At 37.9% G+C, this 23,130-nt stretch overlaps 5 protein-coding genes, 1 non-coding gene and 1 pseudogene across 7 annotated transcripts; 4 read left to right on the top strand and 3 right to left on the bottom strand.

The window, feature by feature from the left end:
- Positions 1-1,850: 1,850 nt before the first annotated feature.
- LOC125600754 lies at positions 1,851-3,751 on the bottom strand (annotated as a pseudogene).
- A 228-nt stretch (positions 3,752-3,979) lies between these two features.
- On the bottom strand, positions 3,980-6,225 carry LOC106406139 (serine incorporator 3). Its single transcript, XM_013846741.3, is given in 11 exon segments — positions 3,980-4,174; positions 4,177-4,440; positions 4,564-4,804; positions 4,881-5,055; positions 5,127-5,205; positions 5,208-5,237; positions 5,315-5,416; positions 5,419-5,478; positions 5,481-5,552; positions 5,634-5,853; positions 6,095-6,225. Coding segments are annotated over 10 exon segments (1,227 nt in total). The 5' UTR covers positions 5,818-5,853; positions 6,095-6,225; the 3' UTR covers positions 3,980-4,154.
- A 1,648-nt stretch (positions 6,226-7,873) lies between these two features.
- Positions 7,874-8,299, top strand: LOC125600752. The gene has a single exon (XM_048773334.1). It carries the CDS (start codon positions 7,892-7,894, stop codon positions 8,156-8,158), a length of 267 nt encoding a protein of 88 aa, XP_048629291.1. The 5' UTR covers positions 7,874-7,891; the 3' UTR covers positions 8,159-8,299.
- A 50-nt stretch (positions 8,300-8,349) lies between these two features.
- Positions 8,350-8,422, top strand: TRNAK-CUU. Its single transcript has one exon. It is a non-coding gene; the product is annotated as a tRNA-Lys (tRNA).
- A 247-nt stretch (positions 8,423-8,669) lies between these two features.
- On the bottom strand, positions 8,670-10,443 carry LOC125600753 (phosphatidylinositol-glycan biosynthesis class F protein-like). 2 transcript variants are annotated; one of them, XM_048773335.1, is made up of 8 exons: positions 10,181-10,443; positions 10,021-10,086; positions 9,892-9,934; positions 9,579-9,641; positions 9,427-9,467; positions 9,287-9,354; positions 9,102-9,210; positions 8,670-8,994 (listed from the first exon to the last, which is right to left on the bottom strand). In XM_048773335.1, the coding sequence occupies exons 1-8, from the start codon at positions 10,370-10,372 to the stop codon at positions 8,881-8,883; spliced, it is 696 nt and encodes a 231-aa protein (XP_048629292.1). In that variant the 5' UTR covers positions 10,373-10,443; the 3' UTR covers positions 8,670-8,880. The 2 variants fall into 2 exon arrangements, with proteins under 2 accessions (XP_048629292.1, XP_048629293.1); XM_048773336.1 differs by having other exon boundaries at positions 9,427-9,495; positions 9,583-9,641; positions 10,181-10,441.
- A 1,849-nt stretch (positions 10,444-12,292) lies between these two features.
- On the top strand, positions 12,293-13,326 carry LOC125600755. Its single transcript, XM_048773338.1, has 2 exons — positions 12,293-12,605; positions 12,689-13,326. Exons 1-2 carry the CDS (start codon positions 12,293-12,295, stop codon positions 13,324-13,326), a joined length of 951 nt encoding a protein of 316 aa, XP_048629295.1.
- Positions 13,327-17,597: 4,271 nt separating this feature from the next.
- On the top strand, positions 17,598-20,265 carry LOC106406688 (heat shock 70 kDa protein 5). Its single transcript, XM_013847391.3, has one exon. It carries the CDS (start codon positions 18,163-18,165, stop codon positions 20,113-20,115), a length of 1,953 nt encoding a protein of 650 aa, XP_013702845.1. The 5' UTR covers positions 17,598-18,162; the 3' UTR covers positions 20,116-20,265.
- The last annotated feature ends 2,865 nt before the right edge of the window (positions 20,266-23,130 follow it).

Below are 23,130 nucleotides of genomic sequence, written 5' to 3'. Positions count from 1 at the left end.
CCATGTCAATCCACTGGTAACCTTCTTGCAGTATCCATTTCATACCATGACATCAAATTGTGTAAGCTTTTTACTCCAAAGATAACTAAGACTATCACTATAGGTTGACTTCTCCAGCAACTTGGTTCCTTACTAACAACTGGTTCCACGCACACCGTTTATAGTTGGCCCTAGTGTCATGTTGTATGTGCTGCAAGTACTACATTAAAAGCTCCAATCCCACTGTCTTTTTCAAACAAAGAACACATTTGGACACTCCATGAATAGTCATCATCTTTTGAGCCCTAACCTCCGGCGATTCTCTAGCGTAGCGAGTGAAAGGTTTGGAGATTCTGCTTCCCTTCTCTGTCACCGTCGTCAGGTAATGCAAGCTTCTTACTCCTCACTCCTCTTTGATTTCTAGTAGTGATGCTTACACTGATTGAATATCCAGGTCACAGCTCTTCCATCATCCCATTCTTCTTCCAAAAAGAGCATATTTGTTTCCAAAAGATTTACCAAAGTTTTGTTTGTGAACACTTGACACAACACGTACGCATCTAGCTCATGGACTTGATTATTTTCGACAAGCGGTAATCATGCATAACCCAATTAGTTTAGAGTACCGCCTTGGTTATACCTTTTATCTTCAGCAATTACAAATATCATTTCATTTTGAAACATCAAGCAATAGAAAGAAGTTGTTAAGTTCGTAGTTATTGAACCTCAAGCTAGAAGTTCTATGAAGTCAAACTGCACACAAAAAGCACATATGAGAAAGAAAGAAACATCAGTTTTACGAACCCAAGCTGATCATCACGAGCAACATAAACAACTCCTGAAGTCCCATCGCAAAAGATGTCGACAGCGCAGTTGCAGTGTACGACAAACGCGTGGAACATGTTACCCTCGAGAATACCCCCTACATCTGGCTGGACAGAAGAGCCCTCAATGTGAAAGCAGCTACGTCTGTCTGCTTCGCTAAATCCTAGCTGTGATCTCAGAGTGACAAACACAGTGTTAAACCACATGTGTTGAAGTGGGAGTCCACTCAATATGAGAGATGCGCGAAATTTGATCTAGTGTTATTCAATGTTATTCAATGAATGATTTAAATCTTAATTGATTTCAAATAATCTCTTATGAAATCTCATGAATAAATGAGTGAACTCAAAATCCACGACATACTGGAGAGATTTTAGGATTCTTCGACTTAAACAATCTTAAATGTTTAAAAGATCGAATAACAACACCTAAAACCATCTTCGAGTTTTGTTCTCTTAATCTTGGCAAATCTCTGAGAATCCATGCTTATTAATGTTATTACTTTCAGTCTTGAAATAAAAAAGAGACTACAGAAGAAGCAAATATTTGTATCACTCTTATTTAATCTCTAATCTCTAACGTGTTTGGAGTATACACATGATACACACACACCTATAGGCATTCTGAATGGACACATAACAAAAGATAAGTTTTCTGGCACTCAATTAACTGAGAAACACATGAATCTTCTTTGACCCTGTCAATCCACTGGTAACCTTCTTGCAGTATCCATTTCATACCATGACATCAAATTGTGTAAGCCTTTTACTCCAAAGATAACTAGACTATTACTATAGGTTGACTTCTTCAGCAACTTAGTTCCTTACTAACAACTGGTTCCACGCACCCCGTTTCCAGTTGGCCCAAGTGTCCAGTTGTATGTGCTGCAAGTACTACATTGAAAGCTCCAATGCGACCACCGTCTTTCTCAAACAAAGAACACATTTGGAGACTCCATGAATAGTCGTCAGCTACAGCGCAATGTTACCATAAGGTGTTAACTAATACCTTTGCTGGAAAATTAGTAACCATAATAGACAGCAAAGCAGGCACGTAAGGCTATAATTTTAATTTCCAAGCTGCCATGAAAAATTATTATATGCTAACTTTTCTCTTATCTTATCCACAAGCAATGCAAGACTTCTGCAGTAGAAATGCCCAAATGGAATGGCAAAGTTACGTGTTTGTGAAAAAAAGCTTAAACCAGATACTAATGAAAACCAAGTCTCCTCCATGGCTCCTCTTTTTACTACGTTTCTCTTCTAACCATGCCCACAATTGAAGAATCGACTGCAACTATACTGTAAAAATATATGCATCCGGAGAGATTCCATCGCCTTGGTTAAGGCAGAGAAGATTCTTCCAAAGATGCACAACCAATGATGGACCCACAGGCTGGAATGCACATTGGTTTGGTCTCTCTCCAATTCAAAGGCCTATCCAAAGGGTTACATACCCTCACAACAGACAATCTCACAATGGCAAACCTCCCTGCCCCGATTCTTCCCATTTAAGAACCTTGCCTCCAATAACAAAGAGCTCATCCCTCAGAGCTGCAAATCCGTATCCAAACGCCTCTAGCTCCCTCGGATGATTAGCAAGAACAACAGAAGGAACCGAACCAACATTGTACCATTCTCCTTCGTCTGTATCCCTTGTCTTGATCAAGCTCTCTCCCCAATCCACAATCGTGTACACTCGGTCATTCTTCATCACCTGAACAGCAAACTGCATGGCTCTAGAGAATGGCCATATATCCTCCACAGTGGACCAACTCATCTCTAACGGATTGAAGACTTCAGAGAAGCTTTGCTCCGCGAACCCCACCTGATCACTCAAAACATGAAAGGAGCCTCTGTACGATAGCCCCAAGCAGTCCATCTGCGGTCTAGGCATTGCTGGTAGATCCTCCCACCTGCAATAGCAATGTCAGGGCCACACTTTGATAGTTTCTTATCATATACAAAAGTAAAAAGAGTGTACATATATACCTATCAGCCACAGGATCATAAACCTCAGCAGACGTAATCCCTCTGGAATGCGTCAAATTACGACCTCCAGCGACATAAACTTTCCCAGAGACAGCAGAGCAAGCGAAGTGAGTCCTCGGCGTTCTCATACTCGCAACCATCTTCCACTCTTTCTTAAACGGGTCAAACCGCATGACATCTCCAGTGACAACAGGCTTCTGATGCGGAAACGACGACAACGAAGGCGCGTAGCAACCCCCAATCACAAGCAGACAATTCGAAACGCAAACACAGGCAAAGCCAGAGTGATGCCAGCCGTCTTGAACAGCTCTGGTTCTAGGCAAGGGATGCCATCGATCGGCTTCGGGTCGTAAGCGACCCACTGGTTCTTGGACTGTTCGGTGAGAACGAACAACCAGGTGCCAGACCATCCGTTTCTAGCTTTGAAGCAGGAGTAGTCTGCGCTGCGAAGTAAGTCTCTCCACCCTCTAGAGACGCACTCGAGGGCTCCGTGATGGCCATGAGAGAGCTTGGCTATGCATATTAAAGCTAAATCGTCAGGTAAGCCTGGTATGATAGATTGTTCTGTGGAGTCCCTGAGAACATTAACGATTTAGGTATAAACTGATTCCGTTTTACGAAAAAAGTATAGATCTTTGGATCAAGGAGATAAAGGTATGACTAATTAGAGAGTTGGCTTACATGATTTGAGCTCGAGAGATTGTTAAATGTACTTTGCGATCCCCTTCTCGAACTTGATTTAGAAAACCAAAGTTGGGAACTTTCCTGAATCAAAACACCATTAACAATACCAAACGAATAAGCGAAAGAGAATCTACAATCAGATTGATCTATTAGAGGTGGAACCAACCACACACCTCAAGCAAGGAGCAAATCAAGTTTCTGGAAAACGAAGACGTAGAGACTAGAGAGAGAAGAAGAAGACAACCGAAATGGATAGATCCATTTTAAATGGGTCAAAATACTTATCTGGTCCTTCATTTATAAATATTTTCGTTTTGTAACACCTTACTTTCATAAATAGATATTAACCCCTCACATTAGACAGATCATACATAACGACGTCGTTTAGTTTAGAGATCAGCTACACAAGGTAAACGCGATAGCGCGATTACGCAAACGTGGATGAGCGGACTATTTGTTAAGATCAATATGAGATTCCAAGAGTAGGAATGATCACTGCATTAGGAGAAAGCAAATATTTTATATTTATATTTATTTTACAAATAGACCAACAAAGGCCATGCGTGAGAAGATAGCAAGCAACACAGGAGAGAGACTGTATTATAGTCTAAAGAAATTATTATTTTTTACATATTCAAGATTCAAGGAAAGTTTTTCCAGGTGGATTTATTCAGCTCAGAACTCACGGTCAGGAAGAGAATCGGAGCAATGAGTGACCAGATGAAGAGACCAGCAGTGGCCCAGCTGGTGACAACACGGACCCACACGGAAGGCCACCCGACATCAACCAGCTTGCCACTTTCACCAACCGAAGTTGACCAACCAGTTAAGAGCATCGCAGAGTACATGCTCGCAAGGGAGAAGATGATGTGGAAGAATGCGTACGAGTATGTCACTGGCTTCTTCTGCTCTTTCTCTTCCTTCTCTTCTGCTTTCCCGTCTAGTGGAAGCAGAGGCTTCCCTGAACATTTTCAACAAAGCGAAACCCGTTAAACTAAATGACTCCAAATATAAGCAAGACAATGTTGAGAACTAAACAAGAGCCAAAGCAATAAACGGGAACAGGATCATTGTGGAAATATACCTGCACGGGGAGAATCAGGAGGGGAGAGAAGGGTGGTGGAAGAACCAGCACGGACAGCGGAATAAACAACGGAGAGTACAGTTGTGAGTAACCCAATGGTCATAGTGCCAGTTGAAACAGCTTTGGAGTGTTTGTGGAGACCATTACATTCGTAATCTCGGGGTTCACTTGCAAGTCCACTGTAACAGAGGTACATGCAGTAGAAAGATATAACTGATGCTGGTAAAATGCTTCCACCGACCTGTAAAATAAAAGTTAATTTGGCTTCATTGAGTTTGAAGATGAGAGAAACGACTAAAATGGGATGCAAAACTTACAGCGGGATGCAAGACTACAACAGCAAAGACGAACACAAATATCAAAGTCATGACAATGAAGAAAGTGTTGAGTCCACAATCATGTCCAGACGGAGTAAACCAATGGAAGAGAAGTCCAGAGAAGAGGAATGTTGCCAAGTAACATACAAGAGAAACAACGAGCAACGCAGCATACCTATATATATAGAAACCTAGTTAGCGGTGGCATAACAAAGTCGCATATGATAGCGAATATATTCAACTAACCAGAACTGCTCGTCGTAGCCAACCCATGTGTCATTCCACCCATGAACGAAATCCAAAAGAAGCACAACTTGAACAAGAAGAAAAACCCAGCACCAAACTTTGACATTGACTCTGAAAAGATGTTAAATTGATTAGCATCAGGAGCATATAAACGAGATATAAGCAATGATAGATGGCATGGCACTTACCATAAAAGCTGATGACTTCATTAGGAACGAAGAACATCAAGATGACCAGTATGAACCAACAGATAACTTTCATCATCCAACCACCGTGGTGTATACCATCACGGGGTCTTTCTGAGTCTTCACACCAATCATCATAACCGATAGAATCGAGAAAAACACGAAATGCCTAAGCTGACACGCAAGACAGCATCGGTCTCAAACCATTCACGATCAGGTGTCTTGTGAAAATGGTTAATCCCTGCACAAAAAATGTAATTCATTAGATCCATAAGCTAATCAAAACAAGGACATAAGAAGAGGAAGAAAAAAAGGAACTTACAAGGGAGCTTCTCCATGAGAGGAGCAGCAACCTCACGGAGGATCCATGAAACGATTAAAGAAAGTGCAAAGAGACCACAGTAAGCAATTCTAGCAGACCGTCTGCTGATGCTTGAAACCACTGTACGGCAAGCATCGCATGCACAAGCAGCACAGCACGATGCCAGACAAGAAGCTGCCCACATCTTCGATTATCAAAGGTTGGATTCAATAGTCACCTGCTGGAATGAGAAGAAACACACACACATATCATCAAAATTCATAAAACTCTGTTCTTCACATCTGATCATTGTTTATCAAGTTATCTCACACAACAACCCTAATTTCAATTATCACACACACAAAAGCCCTAATTTCAATTGCCGATCTAAACTTTACCTAAAGAAACTAGTTTCACTGATCGAAATTGAGGTCAAGGAAGAAAACCCAATTCGATTCAAGCAAAGAGAATATCGAAAATACCTTTTGGATATCGATAAAGCCTTGAGCTTTCCTCTCTTCTTCAAAAGTAGAACACCTCCTCGATGTTTCCTTATTCTCGCTACCTAACATGGAATGATTGGTAGTTAACCATCGATACCAATATGATGGACCTTGCTTACTAAGCCCACTAATGCTCAATATAGTATTACCCAATATTAAGCCCACTAATGGCTGAACGAATGCCATCTAAGTAATCAATGATGCAAACATGACTGCATGTGTGGGTGTGTTTTTGCTTCATCATGTGTATAATTGATACAGACAGTTACTTAAAATATGAAAAAAAAGAATCAGTGTCTTCCTCTAATTTTGGCTTTTGTAGAGAATCAGCTGGTTACTTGTAATCGGAGTTCGTGAAATTGAGTTTCTAGAAAGACACACGCAAAAAGGTTCTAAATCTAGATGTCAGCAAAATATAGAGTATATATAGTAAATATAATTTAGGTATATTTTATGTACAGTAAGTAGTACGTGTTCGCAAAAAACAACTCGATAGTATCTCCAACTCCACTGCAAAAAAAACTGTAAAATGGAGTGAAAAATGCAATCATAAAAAATAAAAAAAATATTAATGCATATATAGAGTAATGTCTTTTTTGTTTGTTCATGAGTGCATTTTTCGCTCTATTTTACAGTTTTTTGTTTGCCGTGGGTCGGAGAGTGAAAAGGTTCTAGAAAGACACACGCAAAAAGGTTCACCAAAATATAGAGTATATATAGTAAATGTAATTTAAGTATATTTTATGTACAGTAAGTAGTACGTGTTCGCAAAAAACAACTCGAGAGTATCTCCAACCCCACTGCAAAAAAAACTGTAAAATGGAGTGAAAAATGCAATCATAAAAATATAAAAAAAATATTACTGCATATATAGAGTAATGTCTTTTTTGTTTGTTGATGAATGCATTTTTCGCTCTATTTTACAGTTTTTTGTTTCGCTCTATTTTACGTTTTTTGTTTCGCTCTATTTTACAGTTTTTCGCTCTATTTTGTTTGCTGCAAGAGTCAGATCGTAGGTAAACGCCATCATCATTATATATCCAAAAACATGCATGCCCTTGCCCATCATCATTTTAAAAACAAGTTGGCAGACTAAACACGCATTATCATTTTTTTCCCCTCTCTCTCTCTCTCTCTATCTTTCTCTAATTTATCTTTCTAAAACTTAAATATAAAATCACTAGATCCCCGTCGTATGTAACGGAGTTAATAAACCGCGTACGGCGTCATCCGGCAAATCTCCCCCGCTAGAAACTGCGGAGGAGATTGATTAATCTCTCTCTCTCTCTCTACCTATATCGGGAACGCTGCTGGAGAATTCAACGTCTAGCGGCGGAATAAATTCGCGTGTTGACGGAGCTGGGAGCAGCTGCTTTATCTTCTCCAGATCTCTAACCGATTCTAACCGCTTCCTGTTTCACCGGTTCGTTTTTCTACATATAGCGATCAATTTCCTCAGCTATCCCACGAAATTATGATTATGAATCCTTCGATTGATCTCATGTTTCCTCGAATCTCTCTTTCTCCAAATGTGCATTGACGACGGGATCCATGGTTGATCACTGATTGACTGAAAATGACGTTAAGCTTTGATTTGTGCCTGTGATGCCAATTATAAAGGACTAATAATGTCGTTTCCAAATTGGTTTGCCTCGTCTTGTTAGATCGAAATGTTCACATTAATTGATCTGGAGATTCGAATTGCTGTATTAATAATAGCTTACGATTGATAAAAATCCAGATGGTTCTATTTTACAGGTTTGGTTTATCAAGGCAATGGTTCTTGATGGGATTGTATCTTCACCATTGAGGAGACACCAGTCTCTAAAGAAGCAATGGGAAGACTTGGGTAGCTGCTCAACCGTTGTTAACAGGCATCGATACCTCCTAACAGCATTGCTTCTTTTGGCCTTTCTCTGCACTGTTTATCTTTACTTTGCTGTCACTTTAGGCGCTAGGCACAACTCCTCCTGCTACGGCTTGGCTGGGAAAGAGAAGGCAATGTGTCAAGCCATCTCTAAAGGGAAACTCAAGTTGTTTTAATTATTTGTTACTACATTCTTTTTTCTTTTATTGATTCTATAATGACATTGTGTGTATTGTTTCCATTACATGGTGATAAACCAGAGATTTGTAATCTAAACATCAAAACATTTGCACTTCTAAAACTTCGTTTCGTACCTACTAGATAATGGCTATATTGACCATCTGTTAACAGAGACCGTAAGCACCAAGCCCGTCTAGCTCAGTTGGTAGAGCGCAAGGCTCTTAACCTTGTGGTCGTGGGTTCGAGCCCCACGGTGGGCGTATTGTTTTTTCAAGTCAGTCTATTTTTTTTTTCCTCTTCTGGTTAACTCCGTTGTGTGATATCTTCTTTTTATATGGTAAAAATATGATTGGTGGGATGGCTCCTGATAAATGCCACTTATACAAATGCAATGGCGAAAGTACTCTCTCTTATATACAAAGGGAGTCTCACGATACAGGGACTAGTGAGAGGAAACTGACGGAGAAGCTCAAGCACATAAACTATAGTGAGAGGAAACTGACGGAGAAGATCAAGCACATAAACTGCGATCGCTGACTTTAGAATGTTGCAAATCTGAAACATTTGCTTGATTCTCTATGTGGAAAATAACAAAGCGTTTGTTCAAGCAAACAAAAAAAAAAACGTTTCCCTACTACCCTATTGTTGTATCTCAATCTAGCTAACAATCAAGTCAAAACGAAACTCGTTCTGAAGATCCAGACACAATGAATCTCTTCTAGGCCACCTTCAAATTCTTGTGTTTCCTAAACAAGAACATCAAACTCAAGGAGAGGATTTGTCCAACAATGCAGCCTCCTATAGCTCCATAACACACACATATAGGCCACTCCTGTTTAAAAAGAACAATAATAATATAATGATTAGCTGTTCAACCACCATGACCAAATACAAAGAACCAATCTCTTGGATGTATGGTTCGAGATAAAGATATATTACCTGCCATGGCCTTCCCCAGTCGAGCGGCATAGGCCAAGCTCCAAACCATCCTCCAACAATTGCTCCATACGCTGGAATAACAATCATATACTCTATATTTCCAATTGGTCTGAAACAACCAAAAAGATGGATTAGGTACACGAACTGTGTGAACTATGATATAACTTACAAAATATATAACTTACTTCATCGAAGCGAATGCACGATGCCAATCTGTCCACGACGCACCAAAAACTGCAGTTGCTGGTAAGAACTATGAAATTAAAAATTATCATCATTAGTACATTCTTTTAATTCATAGGAACAGCAGAAGGAGACAGCTTACCGTGAAAACAGACATTAGAAAGGACCAGTGAATTGTTTTTGGTAGATATGCATGAGATGAGAGGTAGTGCTAATGTTATCAAGCAGAAGGGTGATCACAACCAACAATAATTAGCCTTGTCCGTAATCTGAAAAGTCCAGACTACAAAAACGATACATACTGCATCCCAACAGGTGCACCCAAAGCAATTGCTCCCAAAGCATTCATGAAAGCCCCTATAAACCAAAAAAAAAAAAAGGCTTAGAGAACTCACAAATCACAATCAAGGGATACTGAAAACAGAAAAATGAGCAGATATCGATCAAGTCAAGCTAATACATATGCTAACACGAAGAGCTGGGGAGATCAGTCACATGCTAACCAACTTGAATTTACATGTGAAGGCAGTTGATTATTTTGTGTTCTTTCATTGCAGAAGAATGAAGAGCAACTATAATAAGTTGGAAAGCAAAAAAGAATACTAACCGGAAATGAGTCCTAATATGCTTCTCCCAACAGCTTTAGACCACTGGAAAGCAATTATGAAACCATTACGAAATAGTTAAACACAAGAAACCAAACGCATTGTGCCTTTTGAGTCTTAATCACACTCACCGAACATTTCTCTGGGGCTTTTCGTAAAAAGCTGTAGACGATTGCCACAACCGGAAACTCAATGCTCTGAGAATGAACACCAAAGCAAGATTATAAAATCAACTCAAAATCAACACTTGAGCAGTATAAAACCAGTAATGAATGCAAAGAAGTAGAGAACCCAGAGGAGAAACAGAGTGAGAGATGGATCAGACACGAGATCGACGGCAAATTTGTTCCGGGCAACCCAGAATCCAACGCCCAGAAACAACCCACTAATCAAATAAACAAAAAATGCTCCCAGAGCTGACATCGAACCATCTCTAGATACTACAACGTAGGTTTCTGTCTTCTTCTTCTTAGCCTCGTTCATAGCTTTGCTCCGGTACTTCGGGATCAGAACGAGCTAGGACTGGGCAAATAAACCAAACGAAAACCCGAACCGAATCCGATCCGATAAAAATGAATCCGAATCGATCCGAACCCGGCATAAATACCGAATGGATCTTGATTTATGGTATTTCGGGTTATGGGTATTATCCGAACCGAACCCGAACCTAAATGGATATCCAATAGAACCCGTAACATTCAAATTCCCAAAATAACTTGTGCCAAACATGATCTCGATTCCTAATATGTATTCAAAAGATATTGAACATCTAAAATAATTACCTACTATATGAAGATTGATGGTTGAAGGTTGAAGTTTTTAGATTTTGGTTTTGTTTTCATTGAATAATTTTTTTTTATTTCATGAGTGTTATAAACCATTTAGTGATCGACCCATTTATCAGCCCGTGTAGCAAGACGGGCCAAGTCCATCCGCAGGATCATACTGGCGCCTATCTACTCTTGTGTTTATCTACATTATAGTTGGTGTTTATCTTACGTATTGCTAGTCATTATCTAGTTAAGGATAAGTACGATCTCATGTCGATCCAGTACTTAGACCGTCATTACCATATGTATATAAAGACCAGTTGGTCGACCTACACACAAGTTTCCCTCTTCATTCACAACACGTTATCAGCACGACCTTGTCTCTAAACCCTTCCAAAAATCCACCACCCATAAATCAGAAACCAAACGATCTCTTGCTATTTTCGGCGACTCCTAAAGCTCTTCCAGTCGCCTCTTTTTCTCTCTGTCAGCAACCAGCAGTAGCTCTCTCTCCTCACAGACCGTTCAACTCATCACAAAAGGTTCAGGTATCTTCAGAAAACTCAAAACAAAACCAAAAAGGATTTAAACCCTCAGCCGCATACATACAGCTACATCTAGCCGTATGTCTTTGCAGAATAAAATCTAAAACCCTAATCTATTTTCAAAGCTTAAATCTCGTCTTGTTTCACCCTGTTTAAGCTTTTTTGATTTTTTTTAATCTTCCTGATGTGAGTTAATTGCTAGAACCTTTTAGGTTGACAATTACACCAATTTTTTTTACATATCCGACTGCTGCATCAACTTAATCTGATTGTTTGCTTGCATTAAAAACTTGTTCTTGAATGTTTAAAGTCTTTCTCTGATATGTTGAAATCGACTAGAACCTGTCTCAAATTTGAAAGAATTTTTTTAAATATTTTTAAGATAAATCCGATTTTTCTTATAGATAAATCTGAAATTTTTAAAGATAAATCCGATTTTTTTTAAAAATCCGACTGAAAACAATATATTATATATTTTAATTCGATTTTCCTATTTTTTTAAAAAACCTTATATCTTTATCTTAAATAAAAAAATAGGATTTTCAGCATTTATCAGAAAAATATCGATTTATTTTTTTTCCTAATCCTACTAGGAATAGGAATTGCTAGTATTTATCTGAAAATAAATAAATTTCGGATTATTACTGATATACTAGCATTATCAAATCATTATATTTAATCTGATAAATATCGAAAACAAATAAAAGTAAGAAATGATTGCATTTTTTTTGAAAATGTATACTAATCTGATTTCATGCATGGATTTAACTTTATCTCGATTTTGTATAGGTTTAACTTTACCTTCCTGCATATCACATGAAATCATCTGATTAGGATAGATCATTCACACTGATTAGTTTACTTTCATGTCGAAAATTGATAAAACTGATCAGATTTCATGCAATGGATTTAACTTTATCCTAGATGTATAGGTTTAACTTTACCTTCCTGCATATACATGAAATCGTTTGGATCATTGAAAAAAAAAATATTGTTATTTACTTGCATTGCTTGTACCCGACTGAAAGAGTATGTGAATGATCCGATTATTTTCTTACTAATGGGGATAAACTACAAATATTTTTCAGATGTCAAAGATTGCGAATCTTGATTTCAGTGCTTTGAAAAGCAATGGTGACAACTACCTGGAATGGGCGCTTGATGCAAAGATCATGCTGCGATCAAAAGATCTTGGTGACACAATCACCAAAGACAACAATTCCAGTGACAAAGACAAGTATAGAGCTATCTACATGATACGCCACCATCTCCAAGAGAACTTGAAAACTCAGTACATGACCATGGAAAATCCATATGACCTTTGGATCGCTTTACAGCGAAGATATGACCACCAGAAAACGGTGTTGCTTCCAAAGGCTCAATATGATTGGAAACACATAAGTTCTTGGACTACAAATCAGTAGACGAGTACAACTCAGTCCTGTTCAGAATTGTGTCCTTGTTAAGGTTATGTGGTGAAAAAGTAACCGAGGAAGAGATGCTTAATAAAACTCTCTCCACGTTTCCTCAAACCAACATGGTATTGCAACAGCAGTACAGAGAGAGGAATTTCGCCACATATACTGAGTTGATAGAATGTCTCTTGTTGGCTGAAGCTAACAACGAACTGTTATTGAAAAACAGTGAGATGAGACCTCCTGGTACAGCTCCATTACCCGACATCTCTAAGCTGGCTATAGAGCCAAAGAAAGAGAGTAACCTTGTCCAACACAATGACCATCCCGGTCCAAACCGTGGAAGAAGTCAAGGACGAGGTCGTGGTTCTTTTAAAGCACACGGGCGAGGACGTGGTCGCGGTACCACACCCGGCTTTAGCCGTGGTCGTGGCCGAGGCCGTAGTGTGTCTTTTAAACCACAGATCAAAGCTGATCGATGCCACAGATGTGGTATGGGTAATCATTGGGCAAAGAATTGCCGAACTCCTAAGCATTTGTGTGAGCTTTACATGGAGAGCTTAAAAAGAAACCCGGAAGCTAACATGGTTCGAGACCCGGGATATGATGATGATGATGATGATGACTTGGAAGACGTCCAGGATCACCAGCACGAGTCAGACAAAGTTGATCACATGGAGTTTGAAACTTCAGACATACTGAAATAAGGAATTAAAATTCCATATCGTTTTTTTATTGTTTTCCCCTGGATTTGGTGTTCTTTAAGATTGTTTATCAGTGTTTGGCTTTGGATTTAACTTTATCCTTATGAATGAATAATTTTTTTTTTCATTTCTCATATGCCTAAGAATTAGATCATTAAAGATACCATCTCTGAAAATTTTATTGTTCATTAACTTTATGATTATTGTTTTTGAAGAATGAAAAGTGGAATGGATACAATCGTGGTGGACAGTGGCACCAGCCACACCATTTTGAGAGACAAACGATTTTTCATACATCTCACACATAAGGTAGCTAACATCACCACTATAGCTGGCACGGCTAGCTTAATTGAAGGCTATGGCCACGCCAATATCTTATTGCCAAAAGGTACACATCTTGAGATTGAAGATGCTTTGTACTCACCTAGCTCAAACAGAAGTCTATTGAGCTTTAAAGACATAAGACTGAATGGTTTCCACATCGAAACAATGGGTGAAGGAAGTAAAGAATTCCTACAGATTTATAAAATCACCCAAGGCAATAAGAAAGTCTTTGAGACTATACCTGCGTGTGGGACTGGTCTTTATTATGCCCAGACCAGTCTTGTTGAGGCTAATGCCGTCTTGAATAAAGAATTCAAAGAAGAGTTCACTCTTTGGCACAATCGGCTGGGACACCCCGGTTCGAACATGATGCGAAAACTCATATCAAATTCAAATGGTCACAGTTTGAAAACAAAAAGAGTTATCCCTAAGAATATCACATGTGAAGCATGCTCACAAGGGAAACTAATTACTAAGCCATCACGTACCAAAGTGAATAAGGAAGTGACAAATTTCCTAGAAAGAATACAAGTTGATATTTGTGGACCAATACACCCACCCTGTGGGACATTTAGATATTTTATGGTCCTGATTGATGCATCCACAAGATGGTCACATGTTTGTCTCCTATCAACTCGTAATCTAGCACTTGCAAGATTGCTGGCTCAGATAATAAGACTGAGAGCACATTTTCCAGATTTTCCATTAAAGACTATACGTCTAGACAATGCAAGTGAATTCACTTCCCAAGCTTTTAATGACTATTGTATGTCCATGGGGGTAAGTGTGGAGCATTCTGTAGCACATGTCCATACTCAGAATGGCCTGGCTGAATCCTTTATAAAACGGATCCAGCTGATTGCCCGGCCACTCTTAATGAATACCAAACTCCCAGTATCAGCTTGGGGACATGCAGTACTACATGCAGCTGAGCTAATTCGCATCAGGCCATCTAGTGAGCACAAATACTCGCCATCCCAACTACTAACGGGTCATGAGCCAGATATATCCCATCTAAGAGTTTTTGGATGTGCCGTCCAAGTGCCTATAGCACCACCACAGAGAACAAAGATGGGACCTCAGAGGAGGATGGGAGTATATGTTGGATACGATTCCCCTTCTATTATTAAGTACCTAGAGCCAACAACAGGTGATTTGTTTAAGGCCAGGTTCGCGGATTGTCATTTTGATGAATCCCAGTATCCAGCATTAGGGGGAGATTATGGTAAGCTGGTACAAGATATAAAATGGAATCAAACATCCTTAACATGGCAGGATCCTCGGACTAGAGATTGTGATCTAGAAGTCCGGAAGATTATACATCTTCAAGAGCTAGCTAACAGATTGCCAGATTCCTTTGCTGACCCAAATAGAGTAACCAAGTCATACATACCAGCTGCAAATGCACCAATAAGACTTGATGTCCGTGATGGACATAATCAGGCTGCTACTACGTCTAAACCACAATTGAAACGTGGTAGACCAGTAGGTTCCAAAGACAAAGAAGTTCGGAAAAGAAAGAGTGCAAAGAAATCCGACAAAGTGGAAACTCTAGACATGGAAAAGGAAACTCATGTACCACCAAAAGATACTTGGGACGCTAAGAATCAAGGTAATGAAGTTCCTGACAATAATGAGATCTCAATAAATTATGTCATGTCTGGAAGGAAATGGAACAGAAAACATGTCGACATGAATGATATATTTGCTTATAATGTAGCAGTCGAATTGATGGATAATAAGGATCTAGAACCCACATCTATACTAGAATGTATGCAACGACCAGATTGGTTGAAATGGAAAGAAGCCATTAATGTGGAGTTAGAATCACTGAAAAAGAGAGGAGTGTTTGGACAGATCATCCGGACACCTCACAACATAAAACCAGTGGGATACAAATGGGTTTTTGTGAGAAAAAGAAATGAGAAAGGAGAAGTTGTGAGATATAAAGCACGACTTGTTGCACAAGGATTCTCACAAAGACCAGGAATAGATTATGAGGAAACTTATTCCCCTGTGGTGGATGCTACGACCTTAAGATTTCTAATAAGTCTGGCTGTAAGAGAAGGTCTTGATATGCGGTTAATGGATGTTGTAACTGCCTACTTATATGGTCCACTGGATAATGAGATATACATGAAAATTCCAGATGGTATTGAATTGAAAAACAAAGAGAGTTCTCGAGAACAACATTGTATCAGATTGAACAAGTCTCTTTATGGATTAAAGCAATCAGGTCGAATGTGGTACAATAGACTGTCCGAATATCTCCTGAAAGAAGGATACAAAAACGACCAGATCTGCCCATGCATATTCATAAAGAAGTTCAATAAGGGTTTTGTAATCATTGCAGTATATGTAGATGATTTAAATATCCTAGGAACCTCTGGAGAAATTTCCCAAACTGTTGAATATCTCAAGAAAGAATTCGAGATGAAAGATCTTGGAAAAACAAAGTTTTGTTTGGGATTGCAACTTGAGTATATGAAAGATGGAATTCTTGTGCATCAAAAGGCATATACAGAAAAAGTACTCAAAAGATTTAATATGGACCAGTCTCACCCATTGACTAGCCCCATGGTCGTGAGAAGTCTTGGTCCGGACACTGACCCATTTGGTCCGAAGAAGAAAAATGAGGAAGTCCTTGGTCCCGAAGTGCCTTATCTCAGTGCCATAGGAGCTCTGATGTATTTAGCTGGCCACACACGACCAGACATCAGCTTTGCTGTGAACTTACTTTCTAGGTTCAGCTCCTGTCCGACCCAAAGGCACTGGAACGGGATTAAACATATACTTCGTTACCTACAAGGAACGAAAGACTTGGGTCTTATGTTTACTGACAAATCTAAGGAAGATTTAGTTGGTTTTGCTGATGCAGGTTATCTCTCTGATCCACATTATGCTAGATCTCAGACTGGTTATGTTTTTACACACGGTGGGACAGCTATATCCTGGCGGTCCATGAAGCAGACCATGGCAGCCACATCCTCTAACCACGCAGAAATATTAGCCATGCATGAAGCCAGCCGTGAGAGTGTATGGATGAGATCCATGACACAGCATATTCGTACCACTTGTGGTATGATCAAAGGAAAGGATCCACCGACCATCCTATACGAGGATAACACAGCATGCATCGCACAGCTTAAGGATGGATACATTAAAGGAGATAGGACGAAACATATTCTTCCTAAGTTCTTCTTTACACACGAGCTTCAGAAGGCAGGAGAGGTCCAAGTATTGCAAGTCCGTTCGAGTGAGAATTCAGCCGACCTCTTCACCAAGTCACTACCAACCTCAACGTTCAAGAAGCTCATATGGAAGATAGGCATGCGTCGACTGAAGGATCTTCGGTGATGCATTCATCAGGGGGAGTTCATGTGTTGTACTCTTTTTCCTGTCTTGTTTTCCCTTTTACCACATTGGGTTTTGGGTTTGTCAAGAGAGGTTTTAATGAGGCAACATCCAAAGCATGAATGAACCTTGACCGGATGTGTCGATCAAGGGGGAGTGTTATAAACCATTTAGTGATCGACCCATTTATCAGCCCGTGTAGCAAGACGGGCCAAGCCCATCCGCAGGATCATACTGGCGCCTATCTACTCTTGTGTTTATCTACATTATAGTTGGTGTTTATCTTACGTATTGCTAGTCATTATCTAGTTAAGGATAAGTACGATCTCATGTCGATCCAGTACTTAGACCGTCATTACCATATATATATAAAGACCAGTTGGTCGACCTAATAATACACACAAGTTCCCCTCTTCATTCACAACAATGAGAACTTAGTTTTCGTTTTATGCTTTCATTTATTTGGTTTTCTTTCGATCAATAACTATGTTTACCTTTCATTTGATTTTGAATGATCACATTTGATGTTCCTTTCTTTTTTTTTAACCGATTTTATTTATATTTTGGTTACAAAATAGGTACAAATCAAGTATTTTAAATCAGGTACATTTAAACCGAAGAACCGATTGGGACCCAAATCCGAAAGTACATCGGGTTGTACCAGTTCTTTGAAGATTTACTAACCCCGACCCGAACCCGATAGAACCTGAACCGGTCCCGAACCGAATATTCATATAATCCGAATGAGGTTGATTTTGATAAACCCAAAAAACCGAAACCCGATTGGATTAAACCGAAACCCGATTGGGACCCCGAATGCCCATGCCTAGAACGAGCGAAGAAGACGTAGAGAAAAAAAACACTTGGGCCTTTCTTATCTACATATGGGCTTACATTTTTAAAATATTAATGGGCCTTTGTAGGCCCAAATTAAATTGAAGCGGTTGCCTGATATTTATCTCAAATGCGCCGGCGAATCCAGAAGTCTCTGGAGCGTTTTGCGTGGCGACTTCTCCGTCTTTCCACATCTCCGTGTCGAGTCCTCTCTCGAAATGTCTTCCTTCTCCGATCGTATCCATATATATAGCTACCTCCACCGATTCAGATCACTCATCAAGCAGACTAACGAATCAAACAAATAGCGAAATCTCACAGCAAACAATGACGACAAAATCCGAGAAAGCCGTCGGAATCGACCTCGGCACAACATACAGCTGCGTCGGAGTGTGGATGAACGACCGCGTCGAGATCATCCCCAACGACCAAGGAAACCGCACTACACCTTCCTACGTCGCCTTCACAGACACCGAGCGGTTAATCGGAGACTCAGCGAAGAACCAAGTCGCGCTGAACCCTCACAACACCGTCTTCGACGCGAAACGTCTCATCGGGAGGAGATTCTCCGATCCTTCCGTCCAGAGCGACATGACTCACTGGCCGTTCAAAGTCGTCTCGGGACCCGGAGACAAGCCGATGATAGTCGTCTCGTATAAGAACGAGGAGAAGCAGTTCTCTCCCGAGGAGATATCTTCTATGGTGCTGATCAAGATGAGAGAAGTCGCCGAGTCCTTCTTAGGTCACGCGGTTAAAAACGCCGTCGTAACGGTCCCTGCTTATTTTAACGACTCTCAGAGACAAGCGACGAAGGACGCGGGTTCGATCTCGGGTCTCAACGTTTTGAGGATAATTAACGAACCGACCGCTGCGGCTATCGCGTACGGTTTAGATAAAAAAGGGACGCAAACCGGTGAGAGGAACGTTTTGATTTTCGATCTCGGGGGCGGGACGTTTGATGTTTCGCTGTTAACGATCGAAGAAGGCGTCTTCGAAGTGAAGGCTACGGCGGGAGATACTCACCTCGGAGGGGAAGACTTTGACAATAGGTTAGTTAACCACTTCGTTGCGGAGTTTAGAAGGAAGCACAAGAAGGATATAAGCGGGAACGCGAGGGCGTTGAGGAGGCTGAGAACGGCTTGCGAGAGAGCGAAGAGGACGCTTTCCTCGACGGCTCAGACTACTATAGAGATTGATTCCTTGTACGAGGGGGTTGACTTCTACGCGACGATATCGCGCGCGAGGTTTGAGGAGATGAACATGGATTTGTTCAGGAAGTGTATGGATCCTGTTGAGAAAGTTCTAAGGGATGCAAAGATTGACAAGAACCGTGTTCATGAAGTTGTTCTTGTCGGAGGATCGACTAGGATTCCGAAGATTCAGCAGCTTTTGCAAGATTTTTTTAATGGGAAGGAGCTTTGTAAGAGTATTAACCCTGATGAAGCTGTTGCTTACGGAGCCGCGGTGCAGGCGGCTATTCTGACCGGTGAAGGGAGTGACAAGGTGCAAGATCTGTTACTTCTTGACGTGGCGCCGTTGAGTCTTGGGCTAGAGACGGCGGGTGGGGTGATGACTGTGCTGATCCCGAGGAACACTACTGTTCCTTGTAAGAAGGAGCAAGTGTTCTCGACCTATTCTGATAATCAGCCTGGTGTTCTGATCCAAGTGTACGAAGGAGAGCGTGCGAGGACCAGAGACAACAACCTTCTCGGAACGTTTGAGCTCAAGGGGATCCCTCCTGCGCCGCGTGGGGTTCCTCAGATCAATGTGTGTTTTGACATAGATGCGAACGGGATCTTGAACGTGTCGGCGGAGGATAAGACCGCAGGCGTGAAGAACCAGATCACGATCACGAACGATAAAGGGAGGTTGAGCAAAGAGGAGATTGAGAAGATGGTGCAAGACGCTGAGAAGTATAAGGCGGAGGATGAGCAGGTGAAGAAGAGGGTCGAGGCCAAGAACTCGCTTGAGAATTATGCTTATAACATGAGGAACACTGTTAAGGACGAGAAGCTGGCGCAGAAGCTGGATCAGGAAGATAAGCAGAAGATAGAGAAGGCGATTGATGAGACGATCGAGTGGATTGAAGGGAACCAGCTGGCGGAGGTTGATGAGTTTGAATATAAGTTGAAAGAGCTGGAGGGGATTTGCAGCCCGATTATCTCGAAGATGTATCAGGGAGGTGCTAGTGCTGGAGGTGCGAATGATGGTATGCCAGGAGACGGTGGCTCTGGTGGCTCTGGTGGTGGTCAAGGTCCAAAGATTGAAGAGGTCGATTAGAGCGGTGGTGTGAAGACAAAAGTGGGGAGTCTTTGTGTTGTACTTTTGTGCCTGAAGTATCTAAAAGAGGTGTTTTGATAGTGTGATGAAAGTAATGTAGTTGTGTATGCTCTTATGTAAGTTTGTTTCAAAGTAATGTTTTTCTCATAATACTTAGTTCGTATGTACCAATCTCCCAACAGCATCTGAGACATGAAGAAGAGTATCAAAGCCATGTGCAAACACACGAGCAATCACGCACACGTTGATCTTAGCTTTCATGCGTTGACAATGATAAAACATTAATTAAGTATGAATGAGAACTTGGGATTCTTGCTTCAGGCCAAGCTGCTTGGTGTCGCCTGGGCCGGCTTACTAGGGACAAGTTGTGCGACTGTCCCGGGTCCCCCGCATAATACTAATTAAAGGGTTCAATTTTTTAAAAAATCTATATTTTTATATATAAAAATTTATAAATATTTAGTTTTTCAAAGTTGCTAATTAATATGATCGCGACACATGTCAATTATATATTTAATATTATGATATGTGTTAATCTATCTCATAATTAAAATATATATAATAAGATATTAACAAAAATAAATTTTATTAAAAAGTAATCTTATTATATAAAGCTTGGTTTTTCAAAGTTGCTAATTAACATGATAGCGACACATGTTAATTATATCTTTAATATTATGACATGTGTTAATCTATCTAATAATTAAAATATATATACTAAGATATTAACAAAAATGAATTTTATTAAAAAGTAATTATAAATATTATTTAATAGTAACTTTCCTTTTTTAAAATTATAATCAAAAAATAATTGCAAAATATTATTTGATAATATTGTGACATGTGTTTGTATGTATAAGACAAACTATATAAATATTTTAACTGAATTGTTTCTATTAAAAATAAAATAGCAGTATAAAAATATAAAAGAAAAAAAAATATCAATAATTAGTTTCCCTTTTAAAAGTCTAAATAAAAAAAAATTAAAAGTATTATTTTTTCTTATAATTAACTAACTTTACTTTTTAATAATTTTTGTTAAAACAATATAAACCAAAATTAACTTCAACTAAAAAATTAGATTGTGAATGTGTCAATAAAAACTGTCATTATGTGAAAAGAACATCATTTTTCCTAAAATCATAAATAAAAGAGATTTCTAAAAAAAAAAAATTTAGTTTTAACCAATTAAGAATTTTTTTTTACATCCTGACCAGAGAGAATTGTAAAATTTTATTTAATAGTAGTTTTACTTAAAACATTAATGATAAACATGATAGTAACAATTATTTAATTAAATGAAAATTGTAAAAATATTAATTATATTGAAAATTATATATTTAAGATTGTGACATGTAGACAAAAAAAAAGATTGTGACATGTATTAATCTATCTCATAATTAAAAATATATATACTAAGATATTAACAAAAACGAATTTATTATAAATTAAATATAAATATCATTTAATATTAATTTTCCTTTTTTAAAATCCTAATCAAAATATAATTGTAAAATATTATTTGATAACATTGTGACATGTGTTTGTATGTATAAGACAAAATCTATAAATAATTTAAGAGAATTTTTAAAAATAAAATAAAATAGCTGTATAAAAATATAAAAGAAAACAAATTTTCAAATAATTAGTTTCCCTTTTAAAAGTCTAAATAAAATAAAATGTAAAAGAAGTATTATTTTCTTATAATTAACTAACTTTAATTTTTAATATTTTTGTGTTAAAAAAATATATAAAAATTAACTTCAAATATTTCACCTGATATGTTTGTGACGTGCGTCAACTAAAAAAAATAGATTGTGAATGTGTCAATAAAAACAGTTATTATGTGAAAAGAACATCATTTTTTCTAAAACAATAAATAAAAGAGATTTCTATAAAATAATTATTTTATAATCTTAACCAATTAAGATTTTTTTACATACTATCAGAGAGAATTGTAAAATTTTATTTATTAATATTTTTTACTTTAAAAATTAATGATAAACATGATAGTAACAATTATTTAATTAACAAGAAAAATTGTAAAAAATATTAATGATATTGAAAAAACAAATTTCGAAAATGGCAAATTTTTTAAAAAAATTAATATTAAATGGAAATAATTATTTGATAGAAATTTTATTTTTTAAATCTTAGACAAAATATAATTGTAAAAGATTATATAATATTAATTTCATTTTCTAATATCCTAAAAACTGTAAAAGAATATTTGATAGTTGTTTTTTTTTCATAAAAAAATCTCAAACAAAAGAAATTTGTATCATATTTTTAAGTCATATCCAAAAGAGAATTGTAAAATCTTATTTGATAATATTTCTAAGAGAGTATTTGATGATGAACATGATACTAAAATTATTTAATTAAAAAAAAGTGTAAAATTGGTATTAATACGAATTGTAAAAACAGTAATTTTAATATTATATACTAATAACTAAAAATAATTATTTGACAGCAATTTATTTTTTCTGAAATTCTAAAGAGAAGATAATCGTAATAGGTTATATGACATTAATTTTCCTTTTCTAAAATCTTAAACAAAATTTTAAAGGAGTATTTAATATTTTTTTATTGTAAATAAAAAAGAGATTTATAAAATAGAATGTTTTCATTTTTTTTAAAATCCTAGCAAATAAATCTTTAAAGACTTATTTAATAAATCATTAAATTAGTACATAAAACATGTATAATGTTGTCATTGACTCGATTGGTGTATTTGACTTTCATTTTTTTTTACTTTTCATTCAATTTCTTGTTTCAGGTTGTGTTCAGTTTAAACGTTTAGGTATAGTATTTTCTCTAATCATATGTACAAAGTTTATAACAATTCATTTATGCACCATAATTATAAATACAAATATTAACTTAAACTTATATTTGAAAATGAGTTTTAGTTATAAAATAAATTTCGAACAACATATGCAAAAAATAATCATAAAACTATAATAAAATAATTTATGATTTTTATTAAATTAAAACATCAAACAAAACCCGTTG

The sequence above is a fragment of the Brassica napus genome, unplaced genomic scaffold (assembly GCF_020379485.1).
Source record: "Brassica napus cultivar Da-Ae unplaced genomic scaffold, Da-Ae ScsIHWf_2385;HRSCAF=3083, whole genome shotgun sequence".
In the NCBI taxonomy this organism is placed as follows: Eukaryota; Viridiplantae; Streptophyta; class Magnoliopsida; order Brassicales; family Brassicaceae; genus Brassica; species Brassica napus.
The sequence above is the reverse complement of the archived record's forward strand: the minus strand, read 5'-3'. Positions and strand labels throughout refer to the sequence as shown.